The sequence below is a fragment of the Choloepus didactylus genome, chromosome 5, assembly GCF_015220235.1.
Source record: "Choloepus didactylus isolate mChoDid1 chromosome 5, mChoDid1.pri, whole genome shotgun sequence".
NCBI lineage: Eukaryota > Metazoa > Chordata > Mammalia > Pilosa > Megalonychidae > Choloepus > Choloepus didactylus.
This window is the reverse complement of record NC_051311.1, coordinates 89,204,171-89,229,501: the sequence shown is the minus strand read 5'-3', so window position 1 is coordinate 89,229,501 and position 25,331 is coordinate 89,204,171. Positions and strand designations below refer to the sequence as shown.

The 25,331-nt window shown below is 43.8% G+C and overlaps 1 protein-coding gene across 10 annotated transcripts in view; it reads left to right on the top strand.

The window, feature by feature from the left end:
- CDHR3 (cadherin related family member 3) overlaps positions 1–25,331 on the top strand; it is a 63,425-nt gene that overhangs the window by 24,485 nt on the left and 13,609 nt on the right. For 8 of the 10 annotated variants that reach the window (XR_005216995.1, XR_005216992.1, XR_005216994.1 and 5 more), the window contains exons 5-13: positions 1,410–1,504; positions 2,283–2,387; positions 6,927–7,075; positions 8,867–9,056; positions 18,827–18,998; positions 20,300–20,402; positions 21,269–21,367; positions 22,866–23,092; positions 25,101–25,272. Coding sequence is in view for 6 of the 10 variants with exons in the window: in XM_037836412.1 (XP_037692340.1) it covers positions 1,410–1,504; positions 2,283–2,387; positions 6,927–7,075; positions 8,867–9,056; positions 18,827–18,998; positions 20,300–20,402; positions 21,269–21,367; positions 22,866–23,092; positions 25,101–25,272 (1,312 nt within the window). In the remaining 4 variants the exon portion in view is untranslated. The remainder of the gene's footprint in view (positions 1–1,409; positions 1,505–2,282; positions 2,388–6,926; positions 7,076–8,866; positions 9,057–18,826; positions 18,999–20,299; positions 20,403–21,268; positions 21,368–22,865; positions 23,093–25,100; positions 25,273–25,331) is intronic. The other 2 variants (XM_037836417.1, XM_037836415.1) reach the window with 1 other exon arrangement.

Genomic DNA, 25,331 nt, shown 5'->3' with positions numbered 1-25,331 from the left:
TATTGCCTCTTTCTCAATTTTTTATTAAAAAAATTTGTGCATTACAATTAGAAACAAGTTATTACATAATAAACAGAAAGTAAACACTTTAAAAAATGGTTCTAAAGCCTTATATTGGCCCCAGAGGAGACCTTTAATCTATTCTCTGCACACTCTCTCTTCTCCTACTGGGAGCTTAGCTGTGATCACAACACAGCAAATCGCTGAGATGGAAACGCTAGCCAGCATTTCCTTTGATTCTAGACTTCAGGGGCTGTGGCTCTGATTGCAAAACCTCTGCTATTATCTGATCCAGAGATCTAAGGCCTTGAGGATCGATCATTGCTCACCCTAGCAGGACAAAATGAAAATTTCTAACCTGAAAACACTTTGAAACAATTGGATATACTCCTGTAAGCTTCAAATGACATCGTGGCCCTTCACATTTTACAGTGTGCATTCTAATTTGATCCTTAAAACAATGTGTTGGAGAAGTTGGTGACATCATCCCTACTATGTTATAGGCAAGGAAGGGATTTGTCAAAATCCGCTGACTAGGACCTGAACTCAAACCCATCTCTTCTGGTCCACTTCCTTCCCCTGCAAGGAAGTAATCTTGCTGAGCAGGTGGACATGCAGGGATGTTCCTCCTAGGGGCTGGCCCCAAGGGTCTGTAGAAACGAGCCTGTGGGCGTGTTCCTGTTGGAGCGAGTGGTGACAGGTAGGGTGTCATTAAGGAAGCTGGACTAGGCATTAGGAATCAAGGATTACAAAGACTCAATTACCCAAAGATGTGGGAGGGGCTTGACCAGTGGCCACCTGCCATCTATATTCCCAAACCAGTTCTGACGTGGACTCTGAGCCCTGCTAAGTTTCATTCTCAGCTCACACTTGTCCTTTTGTTTGACCCTTCCATCATTTCGATGAATGATGCTTGTATTCATTTTTGTTCCTTATTGTACCATAAATGACTTTAAGGGGAACGACCAGATCTGATACACCTTAGTATCAGCCCTAGTACCTAACACGTGGTGGGTGTTTCAACATTGCTTGCTAAAGACAAGATATAGAATCAAAGGACAGAAGTTGACTGGGAGAAGTGAGAATATGGATAGGGAGAAGGAGACTGGATCAGAAGCAGAGCCTGCCTAAACTGGAGGCCTTTCATATGCTTTCTGTAATTAAAGCAGGATCCAATGGCCAGCTTCTCAAGGTGTGGTCAATCAGGGCCAGAGGCTCAGACCGACAGATCTGGAAGGTCTTGTTTCAAGAACCATTAAGTCTGAGACCTGCCCATTTGGACCTCATACTGACACATCAAGAATGTTTCATGGACCAAGAATAAAAATGGTAACTGAAGAAACATGTCTCCTGGGGAAAAGTGCACAGGTGCACTGACTTAGCTACATCCTTTTTTTTTTTTTTTGTAGTATTACCTGATTTCTTCCTCAAAGAGCTTCAGAATGTCTGCTAATGGTACCCTCTACTCCACAACAAAATTTGACTTTGAAGCAGGAAACAGCAGGTAGCCTTTGCCAATGACCTTGCTTGAAGTGTCCTTGGGTGGTTATTTGAGAGTCAAGGAAAACATGAAGGAGCAGACATAGTGCAACCTGGGGGCCCCTTGGGTGGATCTGAGCAGTCTGCTGCTGTCCTGTTAGGTTCAGAGAATGGTGAGCCCCAAAAAGGAAGAGGGAATAAGACCATCATCTGGGAGACCTCTCTCCCTATCAAAAATCTGTATCTTCAGATTACAAAAACCAAGGTGTGGGTGAGAGCTCCCAAATTACTGGAGGATTGCCTCGGGTGCTCAGTCTGGTTTGGGAGTGGCATCTGCTTGGGCTAAGTGGCTTGCAAACATTAAGGCGGCAGGGTGGAGACCGGTGGGCTTCTAGGACAGGCCAGGGTTTATGGATGAAAACACATAGGCCTTGGATTCAACCCAGTTTTGAATCCTGGTTCTGCCCAGTTGTGAAACCTAGAGCAAGTTAGAGCCTCAATTTCCTGAGGTGGACATGAGACATACTTGGCAGGATATCGTTAGGGTGTATAACATGGCTGGCAGGAGCAGATCGATTCTCGGTAAGATGGTGGCTGCTAATAATAACTACCGAAGGAAAAACGGAGGAGTGGGTTTTTTGAGACGGGGAAAAGAAGGGTGTTCAGAACAGGTCTGGTTACTGTCAGAGCATATGGATGGGCGGTGGCCAGAAAGAGGACAAATGCTTTCTCACTGCTCCCACCCCCTTTTGAGGTAGTGATGGCAAAGCTTGATTCTCTCACTTGGCATGTTTCCCCGGCAGTTACTATCTCATCGTGGAAGTGAGGGACAGCCGAGGCCTCAAGGCCTCCACCACGCTCCAGGTGAACATTGTGAACCTCAACGATGAGCTCCCTCGCTTCACCAGGTAGGCCTGAGGCCTGCGGGACTCCCTTAGACAGGCAGGCTCCTCAGACGCATTTAATACCGGAGGCACAAGGCCCTCAGCTCTGGCCTAGAGGAGCAACAAGAGACACAAGGACTTCAGTGTCCTCTGAAGGCCTCTGGGCTTCTGTTTTCCACCTTTGCCCTCCCTGCCACCTCCGCCCCCACAGTCGCATACGCCTTGGCATCACAGTGGGGAGATGGGTGGAGCCAGACAGATGCCTCAGGTGTGCGGCTTGCTCCTGTGCACATGGAGAGAGAAAATATGTCTGTTATGTTCATAATAAAGTGCTTGACATTAAAAATAGCAGAATACTAGAGTACACCTCACCAGTCAAGACGCCATGACAGCCCACTCTTGGAGCCTCAACCTCCTGCGACTGAGTTGCGGTCTGTTCTGGTGGTACCTCCCTCCTGTGGGGCTGCCCCCTGCGGGGGTTCTGAAGTTTCTTCCTGCCATGAGGACCTGGGAAAGGGATCTGGCTGTCTCTGGCAGCAACTAAGTCTAGCAGAGGTGAAGAAGGGAAAGTGTATCTAGTGTTGGGGGCACCCTGGGGGGATGTGCCCTGCACTGTCCTAGACACAAAGGGAGAACTGAGCCTGGTTTATGTGGGGATTGATAAAAGAAAAACTTTTTGTGCAATTTAGGGTCTCACAGCTTTGTTGAGCGATTCAAGTATTGGGCAGGGTCCCATTCAGAAAGTAGAGGAAGCTCCCCCAAGGGGGTGGAAAGGGGAAGCTCAAATAGGGTGAATACAGAAGCCAGTGAGGAAATGTTCTGACCGGCTGACATTAAGCTTCTGTTTTATGGGGAGGGAGGGCTTACAAAGTGGGAGCAGGTGATTGCTTAGGAATGAGGAAGTTAGGTGCCGTAACTGATCAGCTGCATTTAAATTTGATTTTCTGGGCAAAACTTGCATTTATAGGGAAGACACTAGTTTAAGTTTTTGGTTTTTCTGACATAGGGCTTAGCATTGGTGCCTCCACATTGGGACTACTAGATTTTACTTAGCAAGATTGGGGAGGGTGAGATGGGATTCTGAGCTAGCAAATGACCCTCCAAATAGCTTAGACTATTGGTTACAAGACTCCATCACCCAAGTCCCTGAGATGGGCTCAGGAGTCAGTCACAAGGAAAATGGCAAAATTACTTGCTTGAAGGTTAACTGCATTAGAGGCTGTGAATAAATTGAACAAAAAGCCACTGGGCCACAGAGCTAGGTAGAGATTGGATAGTTTAAGGCCACCCCTCTCCCAGGCTAACTCTGGTGCCGCTTAGCAAACATGCCACAATTGTGATACTTCTGGATGTTAACCTGTCCACAGCCCACATGTCAATGTGGAGGGAGCAGCAGCAAATAATCTCCTACGCAATGCTTCCCATCAATGCTTGTTGCCAGGTTAGGCTCAGAAGGAGAGTGCTGTGCATTTCCTCCAGAAGGACAGTTCATGCAGTTTATAAACGGTTGTGACATCCAAGCCCAGAAGTGGTTTGACCACTAGCCCACTGTCACCACTGCTTAATCAGTACCCCAAGGGAAGGTGATGGCGGTGGGGCTGGAGCCCCTCTCCACACTCCCAGTCTGAAAGGTGGGAAATCAGGTTAATGGGATTGCCAAGGGAAAAAGCAGTAAGTCCTCTCAAGGGGCAGCTTGTAAAGCATCTGGTTTGAACTTGGTCTTATAAAATAAAGCAACTGACTTCAGCAGAAAGAGAGCGTGACCCTGGTGGGTTGGTAGAGCACCCGGAGGTCTGCCTGGAACCCTCTGGAACCTGTCAGGCTCCATCCCAACAGACAGCGTGGCCTGTGTGACTGTCTAACCATTTTCTCTCTGAGCGGTGACAAAGGTCTGAGTGTTTCAGTGGGCTTTATGGAGCCCTGACTGGCGATGTATACTCAAGGATTCGGCTGTTATTGATGTGTACACTTTATGACAAAGGTACCTGACTTACATTTACTCTCTGCACGTGCACAGTGCTTGCTATTTTTGCAGAATGTTTCATTTTAGGGCGGGGCAGATAGGTCTTTCTCTCCTCCTGTCCATTTCTTTTGTATTTACTAGCAGTCCTCCTCCTGGTGCCTGGTACAGTGTCGTGCACACATTATGCACTTACTGAATACTCATTCCTAGTGACGAAGCCACCTGTAGTCACTGAAATTCACAACCTTTCCTTGGCATATGGTCATTTGTCCCTTGTCTGCCCCTCTGGTGACCTGATGTTATGGGGGAGAAGGGTGTGTGGCCACACTAGTGTCAGAGTTTTACCCCATTATGTGACTGCACTGCCCTGGCTTTGCTGCACTTTGAATAGAGGTTAACTGTGATCTGAGGGTAACACTTTTATGTTGAAAAGTTATTTGATATATACCTAGTCTTGGATCCCAGGACCAAATAAACCAAAGATTCTAGCTTCTGCTGGGCTCACTATCAGGTCAGCCAAGGAGAGAACATTTGACCTTGTGGAGGTGTGCCATCACCAAGAGGCTGGCCAGGCCCTTCATGGGGACCCGATTTCCTACAGCGTCCCCCATGGCTAGATGAGCCTTCAGAGGTGGGTTTCTCAAACTCGGCACTATTGACATTTTGAGCCAAATACTTCTCTGTGGTGGGGACTGTCCTGTGTGTTCTGGGATGCTGAGCCGCATCCCTGGCCTCTGCTACTGTATGTCAATAGTATCTCCCATGCACACACTTGTGACAATCAGAAAATGTCTCCAGATATTGTTAAATGTCCCCTGGGGGGGGGGTGGCGCATAATCTCCCCCAATTGAGAACTGCTGCCTTAGAGGGAAGAAAGGAGGGTGGGAGGAAGTCTTCTCTCTGTCCTCTGGGAGCCTGGAAGCCTGCGGATGCCACCTCTGGCTTTTCCTCATAATAGTCCTTCTCAAGCATTAAAGTGCATTCGAATACTCCGGGAATATTGTTAAAATGCAGATCCAGGTTCAGTTGTTCTGGGAAGGAGCCTGAGATCTGCATTTCTAACAAGCTCCCAGGTGATGCTCCTTCTGCTGGTCTAGGGACCAAACTTTGAGTAGCAAAGGCAAGACTGAAGGTAGCACAGGCATCAAAGTAACTAAAGAAACAAAAATGTAATTTATGAGAAAGAGGGGCCTCACAGGACAGGTGTGAGGGCAGGAAGCCTAACCTGGCCACCGGAGCCAGGGCTGCATCTCACGCCTCTGGCTCTGCCTTCGGTTCCTGCCCTCACCCGGACCCATCAGAGGCAGCATCACACAGCCCAGTGCAGGTGGGAGCAGACTCCCTGAGAAGGGGGTGGGTCAGGTGTGTAAATTGGGCTGTCCTCTCAAGCTGATTACTCTCCCCTGACAATGGTGTACGATAACAGATCACTGCACACACTGGGGCCGGGGCAGGCCCCAGTGGGGTGGGGAGGGGTGGGGGCTGATGACCTGGCTCTAGCCTTTCTCTGGGTGCCTCTGAATCTGGGCCAGGGGCCCCTTCCCGCTTCCTCTGACTCTACCTACCCTGCAGGAATGGAGCGATAGCACTGCAGAAATGCTCTGCCCTCACGAGATTGTACCCAGTCATTTAGATCAGAGATAGGATATGCTCCCTCTTAAAGAGGATCCCAGGTGGAAAATCCAGACTTAAGATACTGGCAAATTAGAGTGATGTCTTACCCTGCTGAACTCATTTTTCCTCAGCAAAAGGATTTCTTGCAGAGTTATTTTAAACAATGAGCCTCCCCTGGTGCCTTCAAAAAGTCCTCAATTTACCCAAATTGTATAGTTAACACTTCCAACCATTATTCCCTGTCTTTCTAAAAGGCAGGTGATTTGAGGTTTTCCTTGGAAGCAGTCACCCTGAGAGGATGGCGTTCTGACTTGTCTTCTGCCTTGAGGACATATTTCTCTGCTCAGAGAGCTGACTTCACGATTAATGCAGCTCGGGAAGGTGTACAAGTTCTGTGCGTAAATTGTGTCTCCTCAAGCAAAAAAAAAAAGAAAAGAAAAAAGAAAAGAAAAGAAAAGAAAAGGCAAGGAAGATATAAAAAGTGAACTGAGCAGGTTTACAATTTATCCAGCTTCCAGAGGATGGGATGGGAGTTCAGAACAAGGCAGGGAACCTGTAGTTCTGTATGTTATACCTGGATGTGTGTTTTTTTTGTTTTGTTTTTTTTTTCTGTTTTTTTTTTTTAAGAAAATCAGTGACATTTTGCCCAAGAATTGGGAAAAGGAGAGAAGAAGGCTGAATAGGCCAACCATCCCTATTTTAGAAGGCCCATCTGAAATGGCACTGGGCAGATCAGGACCAATGTAAATCCTTGAGATAACAGCGCCTGCAGCAATGGCTCATTCTTTGCATCCACAGGGATGTGATCTTTGGAAATAGAAAAGCCAGTCGCCCCTCCTTGCAGCCGCTGAGTTCTCCCTCAGAGCATGTTGATGCAACGTGAACAGCTCAGTGCTATATTTAGCACTAACCAAAATACCCACCTCCCAGAAGCCATCTCCCGCCATGCTCCTGAAAACTGGCTGTGTCTGCTGTTTGTGTTCCAGCCCGAGGCGAGTGTTCCCGATTCGGGAGGAACTGAGCCCAGGGACCATCGTGGCCAATATCTCAGCTGAGGATCCTGATGATGAAAGTTTTACCAGCCAACTCCTCTACAGCATTACTACGGTTAACAACTATTTTATGATAAATCAGTGTAAGTCACACACATACGCGTGTGCATCCTTTAATTCAGCCACGTGGATTGCATTACAGATATTTTGTCTGTCTTGTAGTCTGGGCCATGGTTTTTAGTCTAAGGTCATTATCAGTAACCAGGGTAATACATGCATTTAAAGCAACTGACTTGGAGATTGGGGAAACTGGAGGGGGCTCAGTGTTTGCAGCGAAAGCACCTTTTACCCTTGACAGACATGGGTTGGTGAGGCTGAGTTGGCCATCCTGAGGTCCTTTGAAGAAATGATCTCCATCAGTGCCAACAGAAATATAATGGAAGACACAAATGTATTTTAATTCTCTAGTAATCACATTAAGAAAAAGTTAAAAGAAACAGATGAAATTAATTTTAATGGTGTATTTTATTTAATGCATCATATCTGAAATATTGTGATTTCAACAGATAATGAGTAACTAAAGATTATTAATGAGATACGTTCACATTTTTTTCGTAGAAACCCCTTGAAGTTTGGTGTGCATTATACACTTACAGCACATCTCGATTCAGACTGGCTACATTTCAAGTGCTAAATAGTCACATGTGGTCAGTAGCTACCATATTGGTCAGTGTAGATCTAGATCAATCTGCAGGATGGCTGGGAGTTATTTTCCTATCTAAATATCTCAGTGCAGAGAAAAGAGTTTCTCCCTCCTGTCTTTAATTGGGGACTTAATACATGCCAGGCATTGTGCTGAGTGATTTACATGCATTGCATCTCAAGTACACAGCATGACAACCCAAATCATAATCCACATTTTACAGATGAGGAAACTGAGGCTTAGAGACTCATGTGTTAAATAGTTTGTCCACAATGTCACAACTTATAGGTTGGAAAGCTGAGATACAAAGCTAAGCTGCCTGACTCCATAGTTTTCTCTCTTAACCACTACTAGACTAAGCCACTTCCCCAAGCCCTGGTCACATCACCAAAAAAGATCACTTTATACAATGCTCCTGCATAGCAGGGGGTCTCCTTTCTTAGAAGGCTTTCCTTTGTTGATTTTGTGGAGGCCAGCATTGGCCAATCCCCCAAATAACGTATTTGCTCCATTGGCTTTAGAACACAGGATAGTTCTTCCCAGGGGAGGCAGGGCAAAGGCTGGGATCTACCCTGAAAACTTCCTAGTGCCTTGTCATGATCCTCACCCAGGACGACAACCATGGTCTAGAATTCTGTTCACTCTAGTATTAGAAAATTGACCTTTTAAGAAGCACAGTATTTTTGGACTCTTTGGTTGCAAGTAACAGAAATTAAAGCATCCAACCTAAGCAAAAGGGAAAAAAAGGTAGGGGAACTCTGTCAACAGGATACTGGGTATCTCACAGTCAGCGTCCAGGAAGGGTGGGAACCAGTGCTGGCCCAGGGACCTATTGCCCTGCTATTAACCTGACTGATTCCTCAACGTGTAGCTCTCAGTTCCAAGCTAGAGTCAAGTGTCTAGCAGTCCAACCATGGGCAAGGCTTCTGCCAGAGACCCAACACTTAGGTTTGGGGTGAAGAATTCTAGGAATAGCAGGCCAGATAACCCAATAAATGACTGACATGGGAATTTACAGAATAAATGACTGACACAGGAACTTACAGAATAAATGATTGACATAGGAACATACAGAGGTGTTTTAAAAGATGTGTTTCTAGAGAGGCTATTTATTCTCTGTGCAAGCCAGTCCTCATATGGGAATGTTCTTTTCCAAATTTCTCCAAGTCCCCATATTCCCCTACTCATCATATCTCGTCAAAGTGTCATGCTCTCACCTTTGCCTTCTTAGTGACTGGTACAATCCAAGTGGCCCACAGGCTAGACCGAGATGCAGGTGAATTAAGGCAAAATCCCACCATTTCTCTGGAAGTTCTGGTGAAGGACAGACCCAAAGGGGGTCAGGAGAATCGGATGCAGATTACCTTCATTGTGGGAGACATCAATGACAACCCTGCTACTTGCACCAAGTTCACCCACAGGTATTCAAATTTTGAGACTTGTGCTGGGCATTTGAACTCTCTGGTGGCCTTCAGCCCTTTGGCTTTTCTGGTACGTTCTCAGGAGGAATTGAAGAATGTGGGAATTTGGGGAAATGACTCACTACAATAAGGAGCTTTGAACTGTCCTGTTTGGGATGTAAGTTTTTCCTCTTTTTACTTCCCTCTCTTTCACTTTCCTTCCTCTCCTTTGTCTCCTTTCTCTACTTTCTTACTCTCTTAAAAATTATTTTTTATTTCGCTCCCTTCTATAACATGCTCATCTCTGTTGGTGAAAAGTATCACAGGGACTTGTTAGACCCTCTCTGGACTGTACCTTTTCTCTATTTATTGCCACCAGTGGCAAGACAGTGCTATTAGTTAGCAGTTATAATAGAGGCTTGAGAGTTACGATTGGGAACTAGGAACTCCCAGAGAAACACACCACCAGTATATGAATAAATCAAACCAAGTATTTACCTAAAACTAAACAGAGCATCTAATTCACCTCACACAATTTGAGTGCTTATAAACAAAAGGCAAAGGAAAGGTAAAAAGAAGATTCAAGTGGGATGTGAGCTCTTTTGTATATTTTGACCCACTCTTTGTCTCACAATCTCACAGTTATTAATAATAAAGTCCCTTGTGGTTCTGAGTTAATATGCCTTTTTGTAAACAGTATTATCTTTCTATTAGCTATTTTGTCAAAAGCCACAAGATTAGTAATTCCCCAGTTTAGTTCATCTCCGAAGTTTCTTAACAGCCCGTCTCCAGTTTCTTGCGAGTCTGGAGGGGCTCCTCCATGAGGGGTGGGGGAGTGTCCCCTGCAGTGAGCCTTGTCGCCTATAGTGTCCGGAGCGAGGCTGAGGACCACAGCATGTCTCAGTTATAGTGCCCCCATAGAGAGAGTCTCCTGAGTTTATTTGTGACTGGTTTTGCAGTTTAACCTTTTAAAGCTCCAGGTTAATTTCGACATAGACCCATACCTGATAGCATGGCCATACAGAGGAACAGATTGTCTAGGCTGATCAATAGAAATATACATTCCTGTATTATGCTTACGAGTGTCTACCTGTTCTGCCCAGCATGTTAGAGAATCAGTGTGGCCTTGAGTCTGATATCAAAACAGTTCAACTCTCCCAGACACATCCCATCCCAGACACACACACACCCACACACGCACACACACACACCCTGCCAGATCCAGTCTCTACCCTCCCCAGCCCTGTTCCATGTCCCAGAAGGCTAATCTTTATGGATGACATCAAGAGAAGAGTGCGGTCTGGACGTTTGTCCTCCTGGTGCCCTCCCTATGTGAGCCCTGTCACCTGTGTGGCCTCCACCTTCTGAAGGTCTCAGTTCCCCGTGGTAGCCTTCTCCACACAGTTCTTCCTGGCCCTGGATCCTGGTTTCAGAACTGCTCCCACCATCGGTTCCTTCAGGCCTAAGGTGGTAAGGAAGCCTGGCTCTTACCAGTCCTGGGGTATTGCACTTTCCCTTGAAATTGCCACACATCCTGTGTGCACCTTTGTGATAGTCCCTTTATTGAACCCTCCTAGAATTTATCTTAATTTACCATCTGCTTCCTGCTGGGACCGGATAAAGTCAATAATAGCTTTGACCAGGTGATAGATTTCCATCCCAACCCTCAGCATTCGTGCACCTCAGAGTCTGTTAGACGTGTGGAGATGGCAGTCACAGGTAGTTAGGCTTGTGACTTCCACACCATAACATGCAAAAATTGACCCCATCCTCTGCTAAGAGGAGTCTGGGCCCTAGGGATGGAGGAGAGATGATGTGAGAGCCCACTCATTTACTTTCTTTGAATATCTAGGTCTGCTAGCCCCCTTGTGTGCCTCCAGTGCATCCTGGGAAATTCCTCTCCCAGGTCCTGCCCTTCTCTGTTCTCCTGTCTCAGAGGTGGGGGAGGGTTATTATGGTTGGCAATGAGGTTGAGGAGTAAGAACTCTGGGTATCTATGACTGGAGAGGATGGTGCTTTCTCAAACCTTCCTTGTTAGTGCTCTCCCTTCAGTGCACAGCTATTAAGTGCATATTCTGGCCTTCTGCAGTCAGGAGGACACGCATGATGTGTGTGATGAGTTTGCCGACTGTGCTCCATGTTAGCTGGAGAAATCACATTTCCAATGTTTTTGACTGTCCAGGCAAGCCCATACAGTGTTCTGTTCTTGATAATCTCCTCTTCAGTTTAGCCCTCAAGGCACTGCTAAATCAATAACTGATTAATGAATTGAAGATAATCTTAAACAATGTTCAAGTTCCTCTGCTGGCCTTTCTTAGTGAGTAGCTCCCAGCTATCCTATGAAAGTCAAGGTATCTGTCAGTAAAAGGGCTCCTTCCTCCAGTCCCAGAAGTGGAAGTTTTTACTTTAAAAACCCAGTCTGTGTATCACTCGGCTCATCTGCCTACTACAGGTGCTGAGAAACCCCAGCCCAGCATCCTCCATCCTTGCTACCTTCTCCATTCCGACTCATGCCAGGCCCCAGGTTATCCATCTGCCCAAAGCAGAAGCACACAAGCAGGTTTAAACAAAACAACAGAACTGGTGCTGCCACAGTCTCTGACAACACTTGTCCCTAAGTATTTTTTCCTTCTTCAGGGGTCTTGGGTGCAGTCCCTCCTGCTGAGTTGGTATGAGCTGGCAGAAGGGTGGGTGATGTGTGCACCAGCACCAGTGTGACCAGCTGTGTGCCAGGCGGTGGGCAGGGCCTGGAGGAAGGCAGGTGCCCCTTGCTATTCCCCACTGGTCTGTGCTCTGGTTGAGGCCCCATGGCTTTCCCAAGCTGGTGATGAATGAGCCCAGGGCCCCTACGGAGTCACAGAAGCCTCAGTGATAGCCCTCACTCTGGCTGTAAATTGTCATTTACTTGGCTGAAAGAGTTTGGCAAGCTGTTGTGAGTGAGCAGAACAGCAGAGAAGTTGATCTGCTCAGAAGGGGGCTAGGAACAGTCATCTTTGCTTGGGGAGGGAACCAGTGGTCAAAAGGCAAGGAGCTAGGGTGGCCAGCCTATGAGGCAGGGTTTGATGAATGACGGGATGTGGTTTTCCAAGTAGTATGTTTGGAAAAGTACCAAGTGTCAGGGAAGAATGAAAAAATATGCCACTCCAGCCCTGGAGGTCAGAGTGTGGAGCCCTCTTTTGGAGTACCCAAAATGTCTGGCTTCCGGACTCTGTATTCCTTGGATAATACTCAAGGCTCAGATCCCCTGACTCCTCAGTGGGTCTGGATATTCTATGACAGAACTTAAAGTTTACAGTGACTCTAACATGGACGATGAAGAATCACGCCTGAGTGCATCCACTTTCTAGGATATGTCTTCAAACCATTTTGAACCACTCTCTCTTCACCTATAAAATGGGGTAAGAACACAAATCTATTGGAGATGAGGGAATTAGAGAGAGTATTTTAAAGCACTTGGTATGATATAGCACATAGCTGATGTTTAATAAATTGTATCTACTCTAAACACTTAATAGAATCACAACATTATTCAATCAAGGCAGGAATGAGAACGTTTGGGCTCCAATCTTGCTGAAACACAGGGGTGATCTTTCTAATAAGGCATTATGTAGACTCTGTCATACCTGCCAGGAAATCTTCTTCCCAGGAGGCAAACCCAGTTATCCTCAGCAGCCCCAAACCATCTTTGCTGCCAGACTATTTGGGGGGGGAGGGGGCAGTGGAGCTGAGCTTCTAGGGCTTTTCTTCATTTTTTTTTTTAATTAGCAAAGTTGTGAGTTTACAAAACAATCATGCATAAAATACAGGAATCCCATACACCACCCCACCACCAACAATTTGCATTGGTATCGAATATTTGTTGCAATTGATGATAGCGCTTTTTTTTAATTGTACTTTTTAACAGTAGTTAACTTTGTTAAAATTGATGAAAGGTTATTAAAATAGTTCTATCTATCATCCATTATTTACATTAGATGTACTTTTTCCCATATACCACCCTATTATTACCACCTTGTATTAGTATCGTACATTTGTTATAATTTTGAAAGAACCTTCTTGTGCTTGTACTATTAACTATAGTTCATCATCTATGCTAGGGTTCCCTGAGTTGTACATCCTATGTTTTATCTTTTAATTTTTATTCTAATAATATATCTATAGACTGAAGTTTCCCTTTTTAACCTATATATTTCAGTGCTGTTGATTACACTCACAATAATGTGCTTCCATCACCACCATCCATTTCCAAACCTTTACCATCAGCCTAAATAGAAATTCTGTACAAGTTAAACATCAACTCTGCATTCTCTAACCCCAGTCTATCTCCTGGTAGCCTATAGTCTAGATTCTAACAGTAAGGGTTTATTTGTTATAATTAGTTCATAACAGTGGGATCATGCAATATTTGTCCTTTTGTGTCTGGCTTATTTCATTCAACATAATGGCCGCAAGATTCATCCATGTTGTTGTATGCATCAGGACTTCATTTCTTTTTATGGCTAAATAATATTTCATTGTATGTATATAACACATTTTGTTTATCCATTCATTGGTTGATGGACACTTGGGTTGCTTTCATTATCTGGCAACTGTAAATAATGCCACACTGAACATTGGTGCACAAATATCTGTTCTATATTTCAGTTCTTCCAGGTATATACCTAGCAGTGGAATTGACAGATCATAAGGTAATACTGTACTAAGTTTCCTGAGGAACTACCAAACTACCTTCCTCAGCGGTTGTACCATTCTACCTTCCCACCAACAGTGAATAACTGTTCCTATTTTCCACGTCCTCTCCAGTACTTGTAGTTTTCTGGTTTTTAATAGTGGCCTTTCTAGTAGGATCCAAATGATATCTCATTGTAGTTTTGATTTACATTTCCTAATGTGATATTGAATATCTTTTCATGTGCTTTTTAGCCATTTGTATTTCTTCTTTGGAAAAGTGTCTATTCAAGTCTTTTGTCCATTTTTTAATTGAGTTGTCTTTTTATTGTTCAGTTGTAGGATTTCTTTACATATTCTGGTTATCAAACCCTCACTGGATACATGGTTTCCAAATATTTTCTCCTATTGAGTAGGCTGCCTTTTTACTTTCTTAATAAAGTCTTTGAAGAACAAAAGTATTTAATTTTGAGGAGGTCCCATTTATCAATTTTTTCTTTTGTTACTTCTGCTTTGGATATAAAGTCTAAGAAACTACTGCCTACCACAGGATCTTGAAGATGCTTCCCCACGTTTTCTCCTAGGAGTTTTATGGTCCTGGCTCCTATATTTAGATCTTTGCTCCATTTTGAGTTAATTTTTGTATAAGGTGTGAGATAGGGGTCCTCTATCATTCTTTTGGATATAGATATTCAGTTCTCCCAGCACCACTTATTGAAGAGACTGTTCTGTCCCAGTTGAGTGGATTTGGCAGCCTTGTCGAAAATTAATTGAACATAGATGTGAGGGTCTATTTCTGAACTCTATTTGATTTCATTGATCAATATATCTATCTTTATGATAGCACTATGCTGTTTTGATCACTGTAGCTTTGTAGTATGCTTTAAAGTCAGGCATTGTGAGTCCTCCAACTTCATTCTTCTTTTCCAAGACACTTGTGGCTATTCAGCCCCTTACCCTTCTAAATAAACTTGATAATTGGCTTTTCCATTTCTGCAAAGTAGGTTGTTGGAATGTTGATTGAGATTGCATTGAATCTGTAAATCAATTTGGGTAGAATTGACATCCTAATGATACTTACTCTTCTAATCCATGAACACAGAATGTCCTTTCATTTATTTAAGTCTTTGATTTCTTTAGCAATGTTTTGTAGTTTTCTGTCCTTTATGTCTGTTCTGGTTTGCTATTGCTGCCATTATGCAAAATAGCAGAAATGGATTGGCTTTTATAAAGGGGGGCTTATTTGGTTACAAAGTTATTGTCCTAAGGCCATAAAAGTGTTCAAACAAAGGCATCAACAGTAAGGCACCTTCACCGAAGGAAGGCTGATGGCATCTGCAAAATCTGTGTTAGCTGGGAAGGCATGTGGCTGGTGTCTTCTTCCTTTGCTCCCAGGTTATGTTTCAAAATGGCTTTCACCCAGGACATTTAGGCATCTGGGGATATTCTCTTAGTTTCTCCAAGGCAAACTCTGGAGTAGCAAAAGTCTACTTTCAATGGCCACCTTCAAAATGTCTCTCTTGGCTGAGGCAGTGAGCTCCTTCTGTCTGAGCTCTTATAGGCCTCCAGTGATTTAATTAAGACCCACACTGATTGGGGGGGGGCACATCTCCATGGAAATAATCTAATCAAAGGTGTTACCCACAATTGGGTGGGTCACATCTTCATGGAAACAATCTAATCCAAAGATTCCAACCTAATCAATACTACTACTTGTGCCCCCACAAGATTGCATTAAAGAACATGGCATTTGGGGGACATTATAAATCCAAACTGGCACAACATCCTTGGTTAAGTTTATTTCTAGAAATTTGATTCTTTTGGTTGCTATTGTAAATGGAATTTTTATCATGATTTCTTCCTCAGATTGCTCATTACTAGTGTATAGAAATACTACTGATTTTTGCATGTTATTTTTGTATCCTGTCACTGCTGAATGTGTTTATTAGCACTAGGTGCTTTGTTGTATATTTTTCAGGATTTTCTGTATATAGGATCGTGTCATCTGCAAATAGTAAAAATTTTACTTCTTCTTTTCCAATTTGGATGCCTTTTATTTATTTTTCTTGCCTGATTGCTCTGGCCAGAACTTCTAGCACTATGTTTAATAACAATGGTGACAGTGGGCATCCTTGTCTTGCTCCACATCTTAGAGGGAAAGCTTTCAGTCTTTCACCATTGAGTATGATGTTAGCTGTGGGTTTTTGATATATGTCCTTGATCATGTTGAGGAAGGTTCCTTCTATTCCTATTTTTTAAAGAGTTTTATCAAGAAAGGATGCTGGATTTTGTCAAATGCCTTTTCTGTGTCAATCAATATGATTATGTGGTTCCCCGCATTGTTTTGTTAACATGGTGTATTACATTAATTGCTTTTCTTGTGTTGAACCATCCTTGTATACCAGGGATAAAACCCATTTGATCATGGTGTATAATTTTTTTAATGTGCTGTTGGATTTGATTTGCAAGTGTTTCGTTGAGGATTTTTGCACCTATATAAGAGAAGTTGATCTGCAATTTTCTTTTCTTGTGTCTTTATCTGGCTTTGGTAATAGGGTGATGTTGGCCTCAAAGAATAAGGTAGGTGGTGTTCCCTAGCTAGTTTGAGCAGGTTTGTTATTAATTCTTCTTGGAATGAATGATAGAATCCCCCTCTGAAGCCATCTGGTTCTGGGCTTTTCTTTGTTGTGAGATTTCTGATGATTGATTCAAACTTTTTACTTGCAGTTGGTCTGCTGAGATCTTCTATTTCTTCTAGACTTAGACTTAGTGTAGGCCATGCGTGTATTTCTAGGAATTTGCCCATTTTACCTATGTTGCCTAATTTTTTGGCATATAGTTGTTCATAGTTTCCTCTTGTGATCATTTTTATTTCTGTGGGGTCAGTAGAAATGTCCCTCCTCTCATTTTTAATTTTATTTATACGCATGTTCTCTCTTTTTTCTATGTCAATCTAGCTAAGGGTTTGCCAATTTTATTGATCTTCTCAAAGAACCAACTTTTGCTTGGATAATTCTCATTTAAAAATTTTTCAATTTCATTTGTTTCTTCTCTATTCTTTGTTATTTCTTTCCTTCTGCTTGCTTTGGGATTAGTTTGCTGTTCTTTTTCTGTTTCTTCCAGGTGTCCAGTTAGGTCTTTGATTTTTAAGATTGCACTTTTTGTATGTTTCATCTCCAGGAAGAAGCTTCTTTTCCTCTTCCTTCTCTGGTTCTGTTTGTTTTTGTTTTGCCTCTATGGTTCTTTTTTTGTATTCCTTTTGCCTGGAGGGCAAATTCTTCCATGATAGGAGTTTCCCAAGTCGGTGTTTTCCAGTATCTCTGCCACACCCAGGTGTTGGCGCATTGCAAAACTAGCCGGGAATTTCAGATCAGGGCAGCTTGGGCCTGTGTCAATTACATAATTGTACTCCTGTAGTTTAAAGTCTGTGACTCACCTTCTCGTGGGAGGCACAATGTATTTTTATAAGGAGTTTTGCCCAAGGCAAAATACAGCTGAGGTAGGTGACAAAAAGCCACAGATTCCTCCCTGCCTGTCTGCATGTGATTTTGGTATTGCTTCCATCAAGAGGTGGGGCTCTCTTTCTGTTCTGAATCAGGGCTTGGCCATGTGAATTGCTTCGGCCAATGGAACATTCACAAATGTGACACAGAAGAGGCTTGAAAAAGTGGGCATTGCACTTGCCCTCTTTTGCTGCTTTTGGAAACCTGAGATTTCCGTGTGAGGAGCCCACATAACCTACTACGAGATGAGAGTCAACATGAAGCAGAGACAGACCAAGCACCAACCAGACATGTGAGTGTGGCCGTCCTACACCATCCAGCCTGGCCCAGGTGCCTGCTGGCCACAGAGACCTGCCATGCTGGACCAGAACCAGAAGAACTGCCAGAAAACCCACAGTACTGTGAGAAATCATAAATGCTTGTTGTTCTAAGCCACTAGATTTGGGGCTGGTTTAATATGTAGCAAAAATGAATGAACTGGAACCTGGAGACACACTTAAGGTCCTCAAATGAATGGAAACCTAAGGGGTTAATCTTTTTCCTACGAGCCTCCCACACCAAGCTGGCTTCTGCCAGGAGCCGCGTTTGGGAGCAGTTTTTCCCATTTGTATTACTTGCCTAGACCCTGGAATCAGTTGAGGTTGGGTCCCTGAATGCAACTCTTAACAAACCTTTATTGAACAATTGGTACCAAGGTGTCAGGAGCCCTTCTGTGACATTAAAACTGTAAGAACATAAATTGAGGTATTCCCAGTCTTCAGAGCACAGGAGCGAGGGGTGCAGGGGAGCAAGGATTTTCCCTCACCAGATTATAAACTCCTACAGGCAGAGGCCAGAATTTGTATTTCTCTTCTAGTCTTCAGTACTGTGCTGTTCTCATAAATTATCATCCATCCATGCAACAAATATTTATTGAGTGCCCACTGTGTGCCATGAACAAAGCAGACAGAAACCCCTGCCCTCATGGAGCTTACGTTATGAGGCAGGGGGCAGGACGGACAATAACAGGATAAATAAGTAATATATATAGTACATTGGACAATGATGAGTGATTGCTAAGTTAAAAAAAAAGAAAAAGTAAGATTGGGAGAGGAAGCAGTGGGCAGGGTTGGTTGACATCTTAGGGTAGCCAGGAAAGGCCTACAGAAAGTGGAAGAGTCAGCTTTGGTTGTGGGAAGAGCATTGCACAGCAAGTGCAAAGACCTTGAGGCCAGAGGCTGGGGGGGTGTTCACGGAACTCCAGGAGGTCACAGTGGGGGAGTAGAGTGAGCAAGAAGAGTTAGCAGGAGGTGAGGGCAGGGAGCTAGTGGGGGTGGGAGGAGCACATCGGGAAGGGCCCTGCAAGTCAAGGTTAGAACCGTGAATGAAATGAGATGCCATTTGGCACTTAGGAGCAGAAGAGTGAGTTGCTGTGACGTTTTAACAGGATCCCTCTGGCTGCTGGGTTAAGGAGAGTTTGAAAGGAGGCAAGGACAGAAGCGGAGGGGACTAGTTAGAGGGTGAGTGAATAACCAAGGATTTGCTTTGAATTGAAATTAAATAGAGTTGCCCGGCCTAAGGCAGAAGGAACACTCAATCAACATTTGTTGGGGAAAATATTGAATTGTGTCTTTTTGCCAGCATACTGGTGACTGAAAGAGCAGCCAAGGGGACGTTGCTTCTAGACCTGAACAAGTTCTGCTTTGATGATGACAGCGAAGCACCAAACAACAAATTCAACTTCACCACGCCATCTGGAGTAGGGAGCAGCAGCAGGTTTTTACAGGATCCAGCTGGCTCTGGGAAAATTGTGGTCAGTTAACGGTTATTGCCTCATTTAAAGGGCATTGGGGAAGGTGGCCTGACATGCACAGTGCATTTGCTGCCCCATAGAGGGAAATTTCCAAGGTAACTCCCCCTCGGAGTGACCGTAACTAACAAACTTAATAGTGGCTCTCTTTTTCCCATTTGCTCTTTATTTTATGGGGTTCTGGGAATCGTTTGTTACACGTTGCTGGACCCGAGGTGCTAAGGACTGGGTTCTTTCTTGCATAGTTCACAGTTTGTTTGCCTGTTTAGTGTGCCTCGGGAGTGACATTAGTACCCTCTGGGTTCAAGCGCTTTTGTTTATTTGAATGCTCATTCCTGGCCCATAGGGACAGGAGGTGTGGGAGAAAGCGGGGCTGAGGGCATGAGTGCATCTTGGTAAATATGGCACAGTAGGATCGCTGAAGGCCCAAATGGGGATGGGAAAATCAGGTTGCACAGGTAGCCTCCATTCCTCCACAGCAACTTCCAAGAGGCAAAGACAGAATTGGAAGGGGAAGGGCAAAAAAGATGGGCCTCAGTGAGCTGTGGGCGACCTTTACTTACACAAGGGCCCCTATGGGAGGGGTGTGGGGAAAGAGAAGATGGAAATGAAAGGGCAGGGATAGGTGGTTGAGGGTTCCAGAGTGGTTTGCACCCAAACAATGTCAAGAGGAGTGAGCAGGCCATGACCCATCACCTCACCCTACCTCCTTCTCCACATCGCATCCCAACCCTTCCTTCAATCCCCAAGAAAGGCTTGTCGGTTTTCATTCATTCATGTATCATTTAGAAAATGCTTCTATTTTTTTCTATTTGGGAAATTAATACATGTTCACTGAAGAAAATACGGAAAGCACAGAAAAGCGTTATCCTTTCAGTGATAAACATTGTTGATGTTTGGATATATTTCCTTCTTGTCTTTTTTCTGTGCATATATTTTATGCATAGCCCATAAATAAGTGCATATTTATTTTAAATAATGAAATTATCCCTGCCTACGGGCTTCTACAACCTACTTTTCTGCAACTAACCTGAGGTCGTGAGCCTATGCTTTTGGGTGATAGTGCTTGATGGACATCTTTGTACATAGATTCTTTCTCCTGATAAACTCTTTAGAATAGGTCTCTAGATGTGAGCAAAGGTATGGACAGAACTTTTTAAAACCTCTCATATATATTGCCAACATGCTGTCTGGAAAGCTTTTGCCAGTTCACACATCCGCAAGCAGTATATGAAAATGTCTTTGTCAGGATTATAAATAGGACCGTTCATTCTGTTTAATCTAATATCTCTCTTTTAATCTAGTTGATAGGTGATCTGGATTATGAAAATTCAAGTAATCTAGCAAGTGGCAATAAATATTCCGTGATAATCCAGGTGCAGGATGTCACCCCTCCTTACTATAAAAGCAAGTATCATTTTGATTTATTTCATGAGGCATCCTCCTGAGTAGCAACAACCCAACTCTGCCAGGCAGTATGCAGTGTTGTGCTAGGTAACTGTGTTCAAAAGGAAACTTCAAAGGACTCCAACACTTGGGAATCATCCCAGCCTCCTCCCCATCCTGCACCTAGTCCTTTCTCCTGTGTCACCTCCTAGGATCCCTGCCCCCTCCCTCTGCTACGGCTCTTAAGATGGGGCGCTCCTCTTTCTTGGCTCAACTACAGCACTTAAGAGTATCTTGAGGGTCTTTCTGCCTTTGGTCTCATCTCTCTCCAATGCATCCTCCCCATTTCTGCCAGTGAATTTTAGGGAATGCAAATGCTGTCCTATTACTTCCTTGTTTAAAGCCCTTGAGTGTCTCACCCTAACTTTCGAGTTCAAGCTCAAGCTCTTTGGCTTGGCCCCTGCTGAGTCCCCTAGCTTCAGCTCCCATCACTCCCCTTCAGCCTCCTTTTTTTTTCCCAAGTAGGCCAAACAGCTTGCAGTTCTCAGAGAATCATGCTGTTTTATACCTTGAGATCTTTGTATATGCCTCGGACATTGTCCCCCAGCCCCCTTCATCGTCTAATTTTAAATGTCCTTCTAAGGATCAGCTTGTCACTTTCTCCTGGAAGCCAGTCCTCCTTCGGCTTCCGTAGCACCCTGTACATGCGATTATAAAATGCGGCTACCCTAGACACCTTGAGGGCAGGGTCTGCCGTGTCTCATTCATCTTGTTGGCCCAGTATTTTGCACAGAGCCTGTATACAGAAGATGCTTTAAAAATGTTGAAAAGGCAAATGAAGGAGAGAGTCGAATATTGCATTGTAACTTTTTCTATTTCTTTTTTAGATAACATCTACATTTTTATCCTAACAAGCCCAGAAAATGAGTTTCCTCTCATCTTTGATAGGCCGTCCTACGTATTTGATGTGTCAGAAGTAAGCCCAGGTAAGTAACAGATAAGACACGGCTCACGAGGCTCTCGAGAACCCCTTCAGCCAAATGCAGCTCTGCAGAGGGGAAAGCTTCCTCGGAGAGGCCTAGGGCAGTGTTTTGATCAGCGATTCACAGCGGATTACTGTTTATTGCTTCCCTTCTTTTTCTTTTCAAATTGTCCTCACTGTGGAGGAGCCTTTCAGGTGAATTCTGGATTCTGAAAACTGTTGATTAAACTGCATTTCTCTGAAACGCCTGATTGCTTTCTTGTCTGTTCGCCTGATTTGTTAATCCTCTCTTTTTGTAGTCTAAATTTTTTCTTAGTCCCCATTGTGATTTTTATCCAGCTCACTCAGAGAATTGAAATTTAAAAGATACAGAGAAAGTTTCCCATTCTCAGATTTCCTTCATTTAAAAACAAAATAAACACATTTTCTCTCTCCATACTAGGATTCACTGGAGGCCTTCCTTCTGCACCTTATAACATCTGGATCTCTGCAATCTCTCCCCCAGTTAAAAGGAAGAAACTTCCCCTTCTGGCTCCAGTTTCTTCTTATCTCTCCCAATTTGAAAGTAATAGCATTAACTCGACTATAATCTTAGATTCCCCCACCCCCCATCTTTTGATCCTTTAATAACGAATTACTTCTTCCATATTAAAAAACAAACAAAAACACTCCCCTCTAAAATTATCCACCCTCTCTATTTATGATGGTCTCCATTTCCTGACATTAAGTTTTAAAACAAAACACAAAAAGAGGGTTCAAAGAAAATGTTTTTAATTCCTTATATCTTAGCTTGCGAATAACAAACATAACAGTAAGAAACAGGCTTTTAATGAATCCACAGTTCTTACTACAATTATTTTTGATCACCTTCTTTGGGTCAGCACTTCACTTAGTACTGGAGCTATATAGTTGAATAAGAGAAGGTTTCTTCCTCTGAGGGATGTAATTTATGAAAAAGGATGTGTACAAGAAGAGCAAGCCAGAACTCCAGCGGCCCCACCAAGATTTGTAAAATAAGAAAAATCGAACGGTATTTAAAAATTTATACTCTATATTCATAAGTTGCTAAATTCTTAAAAATCATTAAAATCTCATTTATAAAAGCAATTCATACTCATAACAGAAAATTTGTAATATACAAAAGACTTTTAAACAATACTGCCACAAAAAGATGTATGTGTAAGGATGCTCTTTGCAGTATTGTTTATCATAGCAAAATAATTTGGTGTGCTTGTAGTCTATACATAGGGCAAGGATTGTCTGCAATGCTAAGATTTCTCTTACACCTCCCAGTACTGCTTGGATTGTAGGGCTGGTGACCTAGTGGGTGCTCATTAGAATTATTCGAATGTAATGGAATTGAAGATATAAAACATAGAGTTTGAACAGCATAGAGGCCCCTAAAAGTCTCCCCCACACCCCCTGGCAGTGATGATGTGTCTTCCTGCACCCTCACCCCCTTCCCCAGCAGGACTAATCTCAGATCTGTTTTATTCCTCCAGCTAGAACCCGAATTGGACAGGTGCAAGCAACTGATAAAGACTTCCCCCAAAGCAGCATCAGGTACTCCATCTCCACCGGAGGGGCCAGCCTCCAGCACCCAGACATCTTTTGGATTAACCCCAAGACAGGAGAACTCCAGCTAGTGACTAAAGTGGACTATGAAACAACCTCCACTTATATTCTCAGAATCCAGGCTGCCAACAGTGAGGACATGAGCTCAGTCACTGTGAGTGGGGTGGCTGTTTGGTGGGCTCTTATCAGCCTGGCTGGTTGATGTAAGGTCTCTCTGGCACCTTCGAGGTATAGCTGCAGCAATAAGGAATCTTAACAGGACGCATACTGCAGATGTGACAGGAAACCCGTCATAGTGCCCAGGACACACGTAGAAGTGCCCAGGAAATAAAGACTGATGTCTGTAGGCCCAAGTTTGTGGGTGGCAGGGAAAAGTAACAACATTGGTGGTCAGATGTTGGATTATCTGCTGAATCCACAAAGCCACCCTGTGGGACAAGGCCCCCTGTTGCCCTTTAAATCTCTCTTTGCTTTCACGGTGGGCAGGTGGTGAGATGCACCCTGCCTGGAAGTGAGGTGTGGTTTCCTAGCTGTGCATTTTCCACCCAAGAGTAGTTCTGTCATGTTCCTACCTCACCCCGTACACACCAGGATGAGCATAGATCTTGAAATGACTGGGCTGAGCATGCTGCTCTATAGTTCCTCAACCTTTGAGGTAGAGAATCTTGAGAAATGCTGATTCTGATTCAGTAGGTCTGGAGCTTGAGGTCCTGCATTCTAACAAGCTCCCAAATGATGCTGATACAGCTGGTCCGGCCACATTTTGGGTAGAAAGGGTTTAATGGGTCAGTGCTGTCAGCCATTAGGACTAGCTGAGGGTAATGTGATGGACGCAAAGTTGGAACTATTTTGGAGGGCTTCCCATTAGGAAAGTGAAAAAGCATGAAGGTGAAATGAACTCTTAGTCAGTGGCAGGCAGCTCTGTGTGATATAAAGAATAATTTGTTTAGAGTCAGAAGATGAGTTCATTTCTCAACTTTGATCCCAATTTTCTGAGGGGGCCTGAGCAATGCTTATTTCTGTGTCCCAATTTCTCTATCTTTTAAGTGGAGATTTGGCTGGTAACCCAAGGCCTGAAGAGTCCAGTTTCTCTGATGACTTGCTTTGAATTAACAGGATGACGTTTTTAATGATGCGTGAGACTCAGCATTGCTACCTAAGGAAAGGATGTGTTATGTTGGAGAACTGCAGAATTTGTCAGGCTTGGTTTTTTTTTTTTTAGAAAAATGAATGGACTCTACTTTGGGAACTAACATTTCAATTTATTCCTGGGCTCAGGAAGAGCTGAAATCCCCAAATTTCAAAGGTAGAATGAATACAACTCAAAATTCATACGCTTTAAAAAAGGGGATGAGCTAAATGATCACATAAGTCCCTTTCAGGACTGACAGTCTATGATTCTGGGCTGGCAGGCATCCCGGTCCATATTCCAATTCACCAGGCTAAAGAGAGCTGTGAAAGAGAATAGGCCGGCCCTGCCTGTGGCAGGTGAGCTCGACTGGCCCAGTCAGGTGCTAATAGTCTGGTTACAGGGAAGATTCTGGCTTAGATAGACTCCTCTTATCCCAGTGGTTTCAACCCTGGCTGAATAGTAGAATCATATGGGGAATGAAAAAAAAAAAAAAAAAAAATGTCTGGCACCATCCTCTAGAGAGTTCAAATTGCTTGATCTGGAGTGAGGCCTAGGAAAGTGGAGCCAGCTTATAATGTGTCATATAATAATATAAGATCTGTAATCCAAAGTTAAATCCTGAACTTCCAATTCACAAGGGGGCAGTGAGCAAGAAAGTTCAGGAAGTCACTGCACATTGATAATCATGACTAGAAAAACAACTCAGCATCATCTGGGGATGAACTGCTGTGTCCGAGTGCATGTGTGTAGGGAGTAGGTATGTGTATACATGCACTATGCACACACAGAGAGTGTAGAAGTTAATAGCATTGGATTTGGGGTAGGACAGACTTTAGTTCAAATCCCAGCTCCACCACTCACCAACTGAATGGCCCAGGCCAGTTACCTAATCTCTCTAAGCCTTAATTTCCTCATCTGTAAAATGGGAATAATCATATTATCTATGTCATGTGACGTTAAATGAGTTAACCATAAAAGGTGCTTAGCACACAGTAAGCACTCACTGAGTTTTAGCCTCTTGCTGCTCCAGGTAACTGTGAACATCCTTGAAGAAAACGATGAGAAACCAATTTGTTCCCCAAACTCTTATTTCCTGGCTGTTCCAGTGGATCTCAAAGTTGGCACGAACATTCAGAATTTCAAGCTGACATGTACCGACCTTGATTCCAGCCCCAGATCTTTTCGTTACTCCATTGGCCCAGGTACAGTACTTGGTTTGGACAGTCCTGGACCGTTTCTGAAAGAGGCTGGTGTCTGAGGC